Consider the following 13,579-nt stretch of genomic DNA (forward strand, 5'->3'; position numbering starts at 1 on the left):
GGGGTTAAGACCCAGCCTTACATCCTGTTTCCAGTTTGCACTCATTTTAAAGCTGAAGTTGTGATGCCTGAATCAAAAGTCTTGTTAGTGCTTTTTTTTTTTGCTCATGTGTAGTTACCAGATCATCCATCCGTTCAGAGGCAGCATTAACTCACCAGGAAACATGTTTCAGGAGACAGAAAGGCAAACCAAAGCCCTGGGATTTAACCTGTTAAAAAATGCCCTTGATCCAATAAGGAAAAATGCTTGCAAAGTTGATCACAACTCCATAAATCCATGTGTGTGTGTGCTTTGTCCCAACTTGTTTCAGGTCCCCGAAGTGGTGTTTTTCATTTGTACACTGTCCGTGCAGGGCTGTGTCAGAGTGTTACGTAATATCACAGCTTTTCTGTATCTCCCTCCCTGTGTAGGTGCGAGTGTGGGTCTTCCCGGAAGGCACGCGGAACCATGATGGGTCAATGTTGCCGTTCAAGCGAGGGGCGTTTCATTTGGCAGTACAAGCACAGGTGAGGTTTTGGAGTGAGCGGGGCTGAGAATGATTCTCTTTTCCAGGTCAGAGTGTGTCTCCAGCAGTTGCGTAGCCAGAAGTGAATTTCTGGGTGGGTCCACACATTTCCTCCCTGAACCCCTCCCACATTAAAATTGAATAGCTTGGCTGGCATGGATCCCCAAGCCCCGCCAGTTGAAGGCCTCCTCAGCTAGAAACCCCCTGGGCCGCCTGAACATTGGTGAAGTCGGTGGCCTGTTCTCAGCCACCGATGTCCCATTCTCAGCCGCCAATGCCGTCACCCCCAGCTCATGAACTGAGCATGCGAGGAGGGTGCTGTCGTTGGTGGCTGGGAGCACAATGCTGACTTTAGCAGTGTTCAGACCAAGGAGGTTTGATGGACAGAAGATGGCGTGATGTCACAAGGCTGAAGCCTGTCCACCCAAGGAGGTTTTAATTCTCACCAATGCAGCTTCCACCATCTTGGTACACTCAAAACAATGTAATTGATAGGGCAACAACTCCACCTACTGGCTTCAGGCCAGGTAATGGGCCAAGCACACCCTTCTGCTGTCTCCTGTTAATTACACCTCTTTGTGCACCACTGTTGGGTGGGCTAAAACTCAAAGTGAGTGGGCTTCTGCCCCCCACGTCTGGCTATAGCACTGGTCTCCAGATGGATTTGTTCGGAGAAAAAAAAAAGATGCCAAAGAAAAACTATTGCATTTCAGTGTCTCAAAACAGGCTCCAAATATCTTTCACTGGTTGAAAATCTGTAATTATTTTTTTCAATGGTTTTCAAAATTTAAGGGCATTTTAAAAACTCCACAGTTCAGCCTGAGCATTTATTTAGCTTTCATGTGACTGAAACACTTATCTGAGCCCGATCTCGGCCCTTCCGTTTCACTTAGGCAGATTCGTCAGGGCTGTGTCTTCAAGCTGAAATTTCCATATAACGTTACCAAGCAGAGAAATCATTTTCTTATCTGGCTTATAATTCAGCGCTTCAACACACCGTCAAATCCTTGAATAGTGCAGATTATTGTTTTTTCGTTCCGATTTCATCAAATGCTTGGACAAACCAGCTGAGGCGTTTGGGGATTGATCTCAGGCTTTTAGTGAGCAGTTTTTTGACTGCACTATAATATGTGCCTAAGCCATTAAAGAATTCTAGTGTAAAGCCCCCTTGGCATGCCAAAATATAGACACACCCACGTAGGACAACAGATAGCATTCTAGAGTTTGACCAAAACCAGGATATTTGGTGTCTGTCAAAACTGAAAATTGGCCGCTTGGTTTCAGCAGAAACCAGAAACAAAACTATCCCCGCACCCGAACAAAAAAGACCCCCTCCAAAGTCCACCCCCTGGCAGTGAGCCCCTACCCCATTGCTAGCCCCTCTACAGAGCCCACCCTACCGGTGGTGGCTCCCTTTTTTTCCAGTCAAAATAGCTTTTGGGACTTCTAGTGGCGTCTTGTGAGATGGCCACTGGAGGTCTTGGCAGCCATTTTGAGATTGGAACCAGCACAGGCATCTCTTGTTACTTGAAGGTCTCTCTCTCTGCACGATTCACAGAATAATCACTTGGCATGGACACGTTTGTTAACAGTGTTTGTTCTTGTATGTTTCTTCTTCATCACGCTGTCCAGTTTTCATGCTTTAATAGGAATGGGAGGGTCCCAGGTGATCACAAATCTCTTTATTCGCTTCAGTGGTTTTTCTGGCACAGTCAATGTTAGAAAAGCGCTGTCATACTTTCACAGACCAAAGGTCCATCAAGTCCAGCATCCTGTTTCCAACAGTGGCCCAATCCAGGTCACAAGTACCTGGCAAGATCCTAAAAGATTAAAACAGATTTTATGCTGCTTAACCTAGAAATAAGCAGTGGATTTTTCCAATTTCATCTTAATAATGGCTTATGGATTTTTTTTTTTTAGGAAATTATCCATACCTTTTTAAAACCCTGCTAAGTTAATTGCTTTTACTACATTCTTTGGCAACAAATTTCAGAGTTTAATTACATGTTGAGTAAAAAAATATTTTCGCTGATTCGTTTTAAATTTATTATTTGTTATTTGTTACATTTGTATCCCACATTTTCCCACCTATTTGCAGGCTCAATGTGGCTTACGTAGTACCGTAGAGGCGTTTCCCTTCTCTGGTAGGGAAACAAATACAAAGAGTTAATGTGGTCGAATAAGGTTCCTGTGTTGTAGTCACATAGGGGAATCGGATAGAGGAAGAGTTGTACAAGGTCTGTTACAAGCTTTGGTTTCGTTGTGTTGCATGGTTTAGGCACTTAAGTTGGTTCGGTAGGGTATGCCTTTTTGAACAGGTTGGTTTTTAGTGATTTCCAGAAGTGTAGGTGGTCGTACATTGTTTTCACGGCTTTCGGTAGTGCGTTCCACAGTTGTGTGCTTATGTAGGAGACACTGGATGCATAAGTTGATTTGTATTTGAGTCCTTTGCAACTTGGGTAGTGGAGATTTAGGTATGTTCGAGTTGATCTGATTGTGTTTCTTAATGGTAGGTCCTAGTATTTTTGAAAAGAGTAAACAAAACGATTCACATCCACCAGTTCACTTTTTTAGAACTCTGTCATATCTCCCCTCAGCCATCTCTTCTCCAAGCTGAAGAGCCCTAGCCTCTCTAGCCTTTCCTCATAGGGGAGTGTTGTAGTTTTTACACAGTTTCCAGTGGCTAAACCATGCATATTATGTCTTCCCAGTGGCGTAGCAAGGGTGGGGCAGTGGGGGCGGTCTGCCCCGGGTGTCAACGGGTGGGGGGCTGCATCTGTCCACCCCCCCCCAGCGCAGCGCCTCCCCCCCCGACACGGTCCCCACCTGTCTACGAGCTCCATCCATCTGCAGCGCTGCTGTAAAAATCGCTTCGTCGGCCCTTCCCTCACTCACTGTGTCCCGCCCTTGAGGAAACAGGAAGTTACGTCAGAGGGCGGGACACAGTGAGTGAGGGAAGGGCTGACGAAGCGATTTTTACAGCAGCGATTTTTACAGCAGCGCTGCAGATGGATGGAGCTCGTAGACAGGTGGGGACCGTGTCGGGGTGGCGCTATGCCGGTGGGGGGGGGGGGGTGCAGCGGCGATCCGCCCCGGGTGGCAGCCGCCCCCGCTACACCACTGTGTCTTCCAGTAGACAGGCATTCTGACATCAACACATCACAGCCAGCAACAAGATGTGTAGCCGTATTCGGTTCTGTGCATTTTTCCTGGTGGTTTTGTGCTTGCTGTGAATCATTTCGTTAGCTTACTGTCTTGTGCTGCTGTTATCAGTCTTTCCTGCTTAGATATAAGTTCCCCTCTTTTCAACCTTTCTCACAGATTTTGATCTGCATGTGGTTGCTGACAAGAGTTCTTTTTGTATTTCCTGCTGTATTTGTGAGTTTGCAACCTGATGTACCAATTTTCTCTTGTTTTACACATTCTGTTGCTTGTTTCCCTACATGCGCTGGAGGGGTCACACTCGTTTCTTCTCTTCTACAGGATACTTCTCAAGATTTGGGGATAAAGATTGTTTGTGGTTATTTATTTATTTATTTATTTATTTTTAACATTTGTATCCCACATTTTCCTACCTATTTGCAGGCTCAATGTGGCTTACATAGATCCGTAAATGGTGAATACTATAAGTACATAAGTAATGCCACACTGGGAAAAGACCAAGGGTCCATCGAGCCCAGCATCCTGTCCACAACAGCAGCCAATCCAGGCCAAGGGCACCTGGCAAGCTTCCCAAACGTACAAACATTATATACATGTTATTCCTGGAAGAAGAGAAATACATAGTTAAATACATAGTTAAGGTAGAGGATACAGAGTGAATTTGGTTACAGGAAGGAAAGTTTAACTTATAATAAGAATTGAAAGGTATTAGGTTAATTTCGTTTGTAAAAGATTAACTTGAACAATTAGGAACATTAAAACTACAACCAAGATACTTTAGCAAAAAAACAATTAAGGCTTAATGAATACATTTCCATAGGTACAATTGTTAATTGGCATTTAGGATGGATTATTTAGAGGGTTGATATTAAGAATATAAGCATAGCCATAGTAGGACAGACGGAAGGTCCATGAAGCCCAGAAACCTGTTTCCAACAGTGGCCAATCCAGGCCACAAGTATTTGGGAAAATCCCCAAAAAGTACAATACATTTTATGCTGCTTATCCTAGAAACAAGCAGTGGATTTTCCCCAAGTCCATTTTAATATTGGTCTATGGACTTTTTCTTTAAGAAGCCTTCCAAACCTTTTTTAAACACCGCTAAGCTAACCGCTTTTACTACATTCTCTGGCAACAAATTGCAGAGTTTGATTACAGGTTATTTACTATTTATTTATTTGGATTTTGCTCACACCTTTTTCAGTAGTAGCTCAAGGTGAGTTACATTCAGGTAGACTGGATATTTCTCTGTCCAGGAGGGCTCACAATCTAAGTTTGTACCTGAGGCAATGGAGGATTTTGACTTGCCCAAGATCTCAAGGAGCAGCAGTGGGATTTGAACTGGCCACCTCTGGATTTCAATATCGGTGCTCTAACCACTCCTCCACTCCACTCATTGAGTGAAGAAACATTTGCCCTGATTCATTTTAAATTTACTACTTTGTAGCTTCATTGTGTCTCCCCTAGTCCTAGTATTTTTGGAAAGAGTAAACAAGCGATTCATGTGTACTCGTTCCACTCCACTCATTATTTTATAGACTTCTGTCATATCCCCCTTAGCTGTCTCTTCTCCAGGCTGAAGAGCCCTAGCCGATAATTTCGTCACCCTTCTCTGTACCTTTTCTAATTCCACAATATCTTTTTTTTTGTGATGCGGTGACCAGAATTCCACACAGTATTTGAGGTGTGATCGCAGTGTGATTTAACTGGGAAGGACGGCTCATACCCTGTTAAATCACGCTGACCAAGTCCAGTGCTGATATTCAGTGGCATTCATACACAGAAGTGTTAGTATTCTATGCACAAGAGTCATGTAAATGTGGGTGCCTAGCGGATAGAATTGCCAGTTTTCTAAGCATTTTGATCTCTAGATGCTGTGAAGTATATTTGAAGGCCTTCTACAGTCCTTCTCTGCACATGTCATCTATTCCTAGAAGGTCCAGACCTCTTTCAGTATGGGCACACACTTGTTTTTATAAACTAGCTGATGGTCATGGAGAAGTTTCTAATGTCTATATCCAGTTGACAAGTGATGCCTAAATGCAGGCATCCAGTTATAAAATTACCCGTTATGGGGTAGATTCTGTAAAGGGCGCCCAAATGTAGGTGCCCAGAAACTAAGTGCTTCGTGCTAATCCTCTAACTCAAATTACGCGCGTAACGGGTGTTATAGAGTAGCGACTAAGTACACATGTATGTGCGTGAGTTTGGGCACCCTCACTTAACCCAGCTCAAAGACTTGTGTAAATGCGGGCACTTAAACTGCGCGTGCTAATCCTGGATATGCCCCCCCTGACCCGCCCATGCCCCTTCCACATCAACCCTCAGTTAAGTGCAATATTCAGCACTTAACTTGCAATGGGTTACCACATAAAGATAGGACTGACTTTTATACGGTCCTATTTCTGCAGTTAACCTTGGCCGGTTAAGTTGCTTTGAAAAATATTGACCCCCCCCCCCAAAAAAAAAAAAAAAAAAAAATTATTTCTGTGTTAGTGAGTACCACTGGGGCATCATGGGGCAAAGGGCTGAGAGTATTCCCGAGTGTGCATTTCCTGTCTGTGTATCACAGAACAGAAAGTGGTAGAACAAGGCTTTGATGCTTTTTTTAAATTAGCTGTGTTAAAGGAAGGAGGTTACACGAGGGTGACGTTGTAAGACAGAGAAAGTAATGGGAAGAGCGTGAGAAGTTGGGACGGGGAGAACAGTAAACGCAGAAATACAGATTCATGGTTAAAAATTCCTTCTCTCCACAGGTTCCCATCATACCCATAGTCATGTCTTCCTATAAAGATTTCTACAATAAGAAAGAGCGTCGCTTTACCACAGGTGAGGAATCTCCAAATCCCATTGCCTCACTGATTATAGACTGCTCCGTGGTGTGATGGCTTGTACAGAGCTGGATGACATTAGCACAGGCCGGAAGGGGTGACCGCTATCACAGGTGTCAGGGAACTGGGTGGGGGCTCGATGTCTCTCTTCTCAAGGCTTCAGGCTTAGTGCTAACTTTTTCTCCTGTGTTTCTCTGATATTTTGTATTACCTTATCTCTTTCCTCTCTCTCTGTCACCATCCCCACAGGAAAGTGCATGGTACGCATCCTTCCTAAGGTAGAAACACGAGGACTGGGTCCGGACGAGGTGCCAGAGCTAGCGGATAGTGTCCGGAAGATGATGCTCGCCACCTTCTTGGAACTATCAGGAGAGCCGAGCCAGTCCAGGGACACCTGTAGCCAATGAGTCCCTTGAGAGGGCCCGGAACTAGGGCCACAGCACAGAAGAATCAACAAGAAGGAAAGAGGACAGCCAGCAGCAATTCTGAGGAATGGCAAGAAAGACAATCCACTGACAAGAGTCTGAAGAGACTTTGCAAGCTGAACCTGAACAGGAAGTGATGTCACACTGTCACATCCATCTGACACTTCGCTCCAGTGTATGTCATTCTAGTGGCAGGCCACAGGGTGTGGGGGAGAAGGTGCCTCCCCTCCCCCTTTTTTGCAGAATGGTACGATCCATCCTTATTCCAGTCACTCGGATACTGCAGCAGCATGGCTTGTTCCATTTTGGACCAGGGTGGGTTCAGTGTCGCTGCCCTGCCCTTTCTACTTATTCACTATCTTCGTCTCCAGCGTTCCATTCCATAAGTGCCAACAGTGCCGACGTCACTCTGCAAGCTCAAACTCTTTCCCTTTCTCTGCATCTCTACAGCAGTTATCACCGACGCAACCTCTCCTCACATCTCGGAGAAACCCCCAACCTTAAATTCCACACACAGATTGAAGACAGGCTTCCCACCCTTTTCATGAAGTGACCAACTCCGCCCTGCTTCTGCTGGGGGTTACACTCTCCCCCCCAGGAGGGGCTTTCGTCTCCTCAAGACTTTGAGCAAGCCTGGGTTTTGTCTTCAAATTCCACTCTTTCTTGCTTGAAAGACACCAGGTGTTCGGGCAAGATGGGGCAAACCTGAAACCAAAATTCAGTAACCTTCCCATTTCCCCATCTTGTCCTTCCCTTTGGCTGGAAGGGTAAGATAACTTAAGATATCCCCCTTCAATTTTGACTTATATATCCTGTTATCTTCGGAGCCTTAACCATCACTAAACACTTTGGAGGGCAGGGAAGGGGGCCAAAATCCATACATTTCAGCTGAACATGGTGCCCAGCTAGGGTCTATTTACCTTCTCTTGAAATAACAATACCATTCAGGCTTAAAACACCCTCCTCCCAAAGTAACCTTGCTGAGAAATCATGGCGCATCTGTGCAGTTGTTACCTGAATTACATCGAAGAGAATAGGAGCAGCCTAAGACGGACAACTCAGCCCTATTCAGGGCACAAGAGAGAATCCCAGACCCACCCCTTCCTCCCCCATTGTCCCCAGCTTCGTAATGTTTCTTCTGATGGCAAGTGAGGATTTCCCCCCCCCCCCCTCACCCCTTCAAGACATCTCTGTTGGTGGGTGGGGATGCAGACAGGAGTCAGTTTCACCATTGCTCATTGTCATGTTGAGTATCACCCTGTGTATTCTGCGGACCAGGACCCCTATTTTGCCTGGATATGAAGTAGACAAGCGAGAGAGAGAGTTGAGGATGTGAGAAATTAGGGAGCACCTCCCCTGTATCCCCAGCTACCCAATGTCCCTTCTTGTTTGAAGAGAAACCTGGGGCCAGGGTATCCAGAGCTTCATCTCTGAGGAGGATGGAAGGAGGGAAGCAGGGAAGGGGGGGCTGTTTCCACCCTCTTGCCCAGAACACAGTCTTTTCTGGAGTGTTTTCTGAACTGGTGTGGGTAAGATCAGGTTCACCAGAGCTTTTCAGGTTCCATAGTAGCTAAACTCTCTGAATTTGTTCACATATTAGAATTGATTTTTGGTTGCCAGTTTTCTTTCTGCCCCCTTCCCTGGGGTAGGGAATTAAGGGGGGGGGGTAGTGTCCCCCAGTAGGTGAATCCCAGGGTGTGCACAGCATTCCTTCCATTCAGCTCACTGACTCCCCCAGATCTCGGAGAATGCCCCTGTCGTGCACACTGCCTTAAGACAGGCTGCAGAAATTAGGGTCTGTTTTGGGACCACAAAGTACGATCTTTGCTTCCTCTGCCAGTCCTCCGACTCATTTGTATCCCCTGTGCAGCTCTGACCCTTCCACCGGGGGGTAGTAGTGAACTTTGCTGTTCTTCGCTATTTGACTGTGGGGTGCAACTGTGACTAGGGGGTTAGTGTGGTAGCTTGCAGAATACCACTGAGTTACAGGGTAGGGATAAGCTCACTTCTGGGTCCCTTCTAGCTCTTATCAAACTGTCCTCGGGGGGGGGGGGGGGGGGGGGAGAGGGAATGTGATATATTTGGTGCAGTGCCCCTTCACTCCTGACTCAGTGCCATAGAGAGCTGTTCTCCTGCCAACTAATTATGTTTTCCTTGCTTGCATGAAGGGGCGCTGGAAAGGAAGGGAATTACACTTACCCCCCTCTTGCTGTCGGTTGTCCTCACCCTTGCTGACAGATGCATCTCTGATTTGTTCCGACTCACCTGTGTTGCCGCTGCTGTAGGTTTTTGTTTTGTTTTTTTTGTAAATCTATTTATTTTTTATTTAACTTTTGATATATTTAGTCTGGTGACATTTTAGGCTCTTGTCAGCATTTTGTGACATCTCATTTATTGTCAGGAAAGGCAGCGAGATGGGTGGGAGGGAGGAGTGAGAGAGAGCTGTTCCGACTGGGGTGATGATAATGTCTACCCTTTGTGCATCCTGGGCTACAAATGTTAAAAGGGAAAGCCAAGTGTACCATGTCTTGTGTTTGGTGGACAGAGGAGGGGGCTGGGACTTGATGCATGGGTCACGCTAGGAGTGTGGATTACCTTTCCACAGCCACTGTGGAAAAATTGGAGGATCCTGTGAAACATTGGAGTCAGACTTGTTCTGGGTGGAGGAAGGATCAGTCGATGAGGAGGGAAAGAAGCAAGACCAGAGGAATAGTCTGTAAGGTGTTAATTTGAATTTTCATTTCCTTCCTGTGGCAATTCCTAAATGTGTTTACTTTGGCTCTGAACAGTTAAGTAGTTGAAAATATATATTTTTTAATTTTGGTACTCATATACCCTCAGTCACTTGGGGGGGGGGGGGGTGGTTTCCATTCTGAGCATTCAACAGCAACTCCCCTCATTTCTGAACAGGACCTGAGCTCTGCAGTGTAGTGTCCTCTCCACTTTGCTGGTATGTGTTTTAAGCAAGCAAACAGAAAGGTGTCCAACCAGTGGACTAGCTGGGATACTCAGAGACAGCAGCACGTGCGCACACACTGGCATCACCTAAAGTGATTGTTTATACAGGGAGAAATCAGATACAAGGGAAAAAGAAAACACACCCAGAGCTTTGTGCTCCAGTGTCACTCTGCAGTAACAGTATGTAAGCTGCAGCAAGATCTAAGCTGGGAGTCCCAGGGGTTGCCATTCACACACAGGCACAATCAGAAGGGATGATATATACGCCGGAAACTTTACGGCAGATTTTTAGCTTTGTAAAAGTTCTTGATGGGAGATATGCCTTCTTCTGATTCAATCTGTTAAAAAAAAAAATTTTCAGGAAAATTTGGAAAACAGAGAATGATGTGTGTTGGCCCCTGTGCTTGTCTCAAACCCTCTTCTGGACTGGATAAGGTTTTGAACACCCAGCAGGAACGCAAAACAAAACGAGGAAAGTTTTGTGTCGAGGGACTTGGACATTTGAGCCCCTGCAGGGAGTGGGGCACCCGCTAGAGATGCCTCCGCTGTTCCTGAGGAAGGGGCACTGGCCCTATCGATTCGGCTGTGTGTTCTGTGGTTGTCTGTGTAATGTACTAACACACAGTGCTACTGTAACTAAGTCCACCTGTTAATAAATCTCACCTGGTTACTAAAACTCTCGGCAGCGGCTGTTTGCACAAATCCAGCCTCACTGAAACATCCGTTGGATAGAAAAGTCTCGGACGTGGCTACACATCCCTATAAAAACCTTTGGAACAAAAGACCTCGGGCACAGTCGACACCTCGCTATAGTTTCCCCAGGATCGGCCTCAGTCAGGGTGACACCATCAGGGGATTTATAGCAAATGGTCACTTTGTCCAGGGATTTTCTATCCAATTCGGGAGACCACACCTTCAAAAAGATATAAACAGGACGGAGTTAGTCCGGAGGGTGGCAACTAAAATGGTTAGTGGTGTCACGTAACTGAATATCGTGCTTAACCGCATAAGAGATAGCCAGCCGCACAAACCCAGATATTCGATGTCAGTACACTGCCACAGGCTGAATCTCTACCTCTGTATTTTCAAATTGCAAGGGATTTCTGAAAATGGCATGTGAGTAAAACAAGCACCACTAGGTGGCATTCTCACTGCAGGGCAGAAGGTTTACAATAGAGCAGGGGCCTAGCTACTGTAGGGACATGGGGGCCTGGGCCCCCGTAGATTTGGCCCTGGACCCCCCTGCCGACGACCCTCTCAACCCCCCCTCCTGCCGCCAACCCACCGTTGCCGTCTGCTACCTTTGCTGGCGGGGGACCCCAACCCCCGCCGGCCGAAGTCTTCTTTCTTCGTTTTGTTTCTGAGTCTGACGTCCTGCATGTACAACGTGCAGGATGTCAGACTCACATAAACAGAACGAAGCCTTGCGATCTGCAGGGCTTCATTCTGTTTCTGTGAGTCTGACATCCTTCACGTTGTACATGCAGGACGTCAGACTCAGAAACAAAACAAAGAAAGAAGACTTCGGCTGTCAGCAAAGGTAGCAGACGGCGACAGCGGGTTGGTGGCGGGAGGGGGGGTTGAGAGGGTCGGCGGCAGGGGGGGATCAAAGTTGTTGGTGTCGGCAATGGGGCGGGTGGCGGCAGTGGCGGCTGGGGGATTGGTGGCGGGGGGGGGGGCTAAAATGTGCCCCCTCACCTTGGCTCTGGACCCCCCTCCCGCCGAAGTCTGGGACAACAATTTCACCAATCCCCAGTGGAATCTAACCTGTACCCGCTAAGATCCATTCCATCCCCATCCGTACCCACAGGAGTCAAAGGTATTAATTACTTGCAGCCAGGCTGGGGTTACCATATAACTGCAGAAAAAGGAGGACAGATTGAACCAGCAGAGGTTGGCAGGAGATATTGGACCAGTCCTGGATTTCTAACTTCCAAGCCTCAGTCTGGTGTTCCAGTTGCCTCTCAGATTCCAGGACAGATTTTGTAGGACAGTGTTGATCCAGCCTGGGTTTACCCCAGTGCATGCTGGACTTGTAGTCTTGCTTTTCTTAGAGAATGCAATGGGGAAAAATCAGAACTACAAGTTCCTGCATGCAACAGGTAAACCTAGGATTGGATCTAGTTGGCAGCCTTAGTCCAGGAAATAGATCTAACCAAGAGGTTCCAGAAGACCCAGAGCAAACCTGGAGGTCTAGGAGACAACCTCAGAACTTCCCCAGGAAGGCAGCTCCAGGCAACGGTTCCTTTGTAAGATAAGTTCAGCTTTTGGCTTTATTAATTTGATCTGAGTTGAGGAAAATATTTACAAATAAGCACAAAATGTATATGTCAAAGATAATTTTGAACCATGTGAAATCAGTTGTTGCTGAGGTTCTTATGAGCTGCTGGCTGTTTACATACTATTATATTAACTGTGAGTGTTAGGCAGTTACTTTGCATGATTAGTACAGGCCCTCACTATCTTTAGATTGTGTTTGGCTCGAAAGTTTTTTTTATCACAGTTTATGTTATGTCACAATGGATAGTGTGATGTCACAGGCACACACAATGAACCAGTCTCGGCCCTGAAAATGTGATGTCACAGGCACACACAATGAACCAGTCTTGGCTCTGAAAATGTGATGTCACAGGCACACACAATGAACCAGTCTCGGCCCTGAAAATGTGATGTCACAGGCACACACAATGAACCAGTCTTGGCTCTGAAAATGTGATGTCACAGGCACACACAATGAACCAATCTCGGCCCTGAAAATGTGATGTCACAGGCACACACAATGAACCAGTCTCGGCCCTGAAAATGTGATGTCACAGGCACACACAATGAACCAGTCTCGGCCCTGAAAATGTGATGTCACAGGTACACACAATGAACCAGTCTCAGCCCTGAAAATGTGATGTCACAGGCACACACAACCAGTCCCAGCCCAGAAAGTATGATGTCGCAGGCACACACAATGAACCAGTCCCAGTGTAATGTCACAGGCACATACAATGAACCAGTCCCAATCTTGAAAATGTTTTGTCACAGGCACACACAATGAACCAGTCCTGGCCCTCAAAGTGTGATGTCACAGACATACAATGAACTAGTCCCGGCTCAGAAAGCTGGCTGGCTGGGTGTGTTTGGCGAACTCCTGCCATAATGTATACTGGGACCTGCATTTTATATCCCTCAAAAAAAAATCGTATTATATTGGCTGTTTCAGCCCTTGTTATTTCTATTTAAGAAAGTTCACTAAAAATTGTTTGAATTTAAAAAGAAAAAACCGGACCTACAGTTCTCAGCATGGCATAGGGGGTGAAGCTGGGTCTGGATTAACCCATTCTTGTGTCCTGGTGACAACCCTAGTGGGAGCGACTGACACTGGGAACTTGCAGTAAGGAGGTTCACTTATAAGTGTGGCTGGCGCAACCATTAGGCAAGACTAGGCAGTCGCCTAGAGCAGCAGTTTCTGGGGGGGGAGGGAGGAGCAGTGGCAGTCAAAGGAAAACAATAGATCTTGACAGCCACACAAACTCAAAGAAACATCAATACTTTTACCTGCAGGAAGGGTGTGAAATTTTGAAACAGCCCATTTAACTGGATAAACGACTTTTGAAAATTGCACTGCTTAGCAGTGTGTGTGTTTCTGGCACACAGACACAGGAAAGTTTAATATTTAAAAGCATGATGTCTTGGGGGGGGGGGGCAGA

At 46.3% G+C, this 13,579-nt stretch overlaps 1 protein-coding gene across 1 annotated transcript in view; it reads left to right on the forward strand.

The window, feature by feature from the left end:
- The window catches only part of LOC115466188 (1-acyl-sn-glycerol-3-phosphate acyltransferase alpha-like), a 29,515-nt gene extending 21,695 nt beyond the window's left edge, over positions 1-7,820 (forward strand). The window contains exons 5-7 of the mRNA XM_030197290.1: positions 411-506; positions 6,424-6,496; positions 6,748-7,820. Of these exons, the coding sequence (XP_030053150.1) occupies positions 411-506; positions 6,424-6,496; positions 6,748-6,905 (327 nt within the window). The 3' untranslated portion in view covers positions 6,906-7,820. The remainder of the gene's footprint in view (positions 1-410; positions 507-6,423; positions 6,497-6,747) is intronic.
- Positions 7,821-13,579: the final 5,759 nt, after the last annotated feature.

The sequence above is a fragment of the Microcaecilia unicolor genome, chromosome 3 (genome assembly GCF_901765095.1).
Source record: "Microcaecilia unicolor chromosome 3, aMicUni1.1, whole genome shotgun sequence".
NCBI lineage: Eukaryota > Metazoa > Chordata > Amphibia > Gymnophiona > Siphonopidae > Microcaecilia > Microcaecilia unicolor.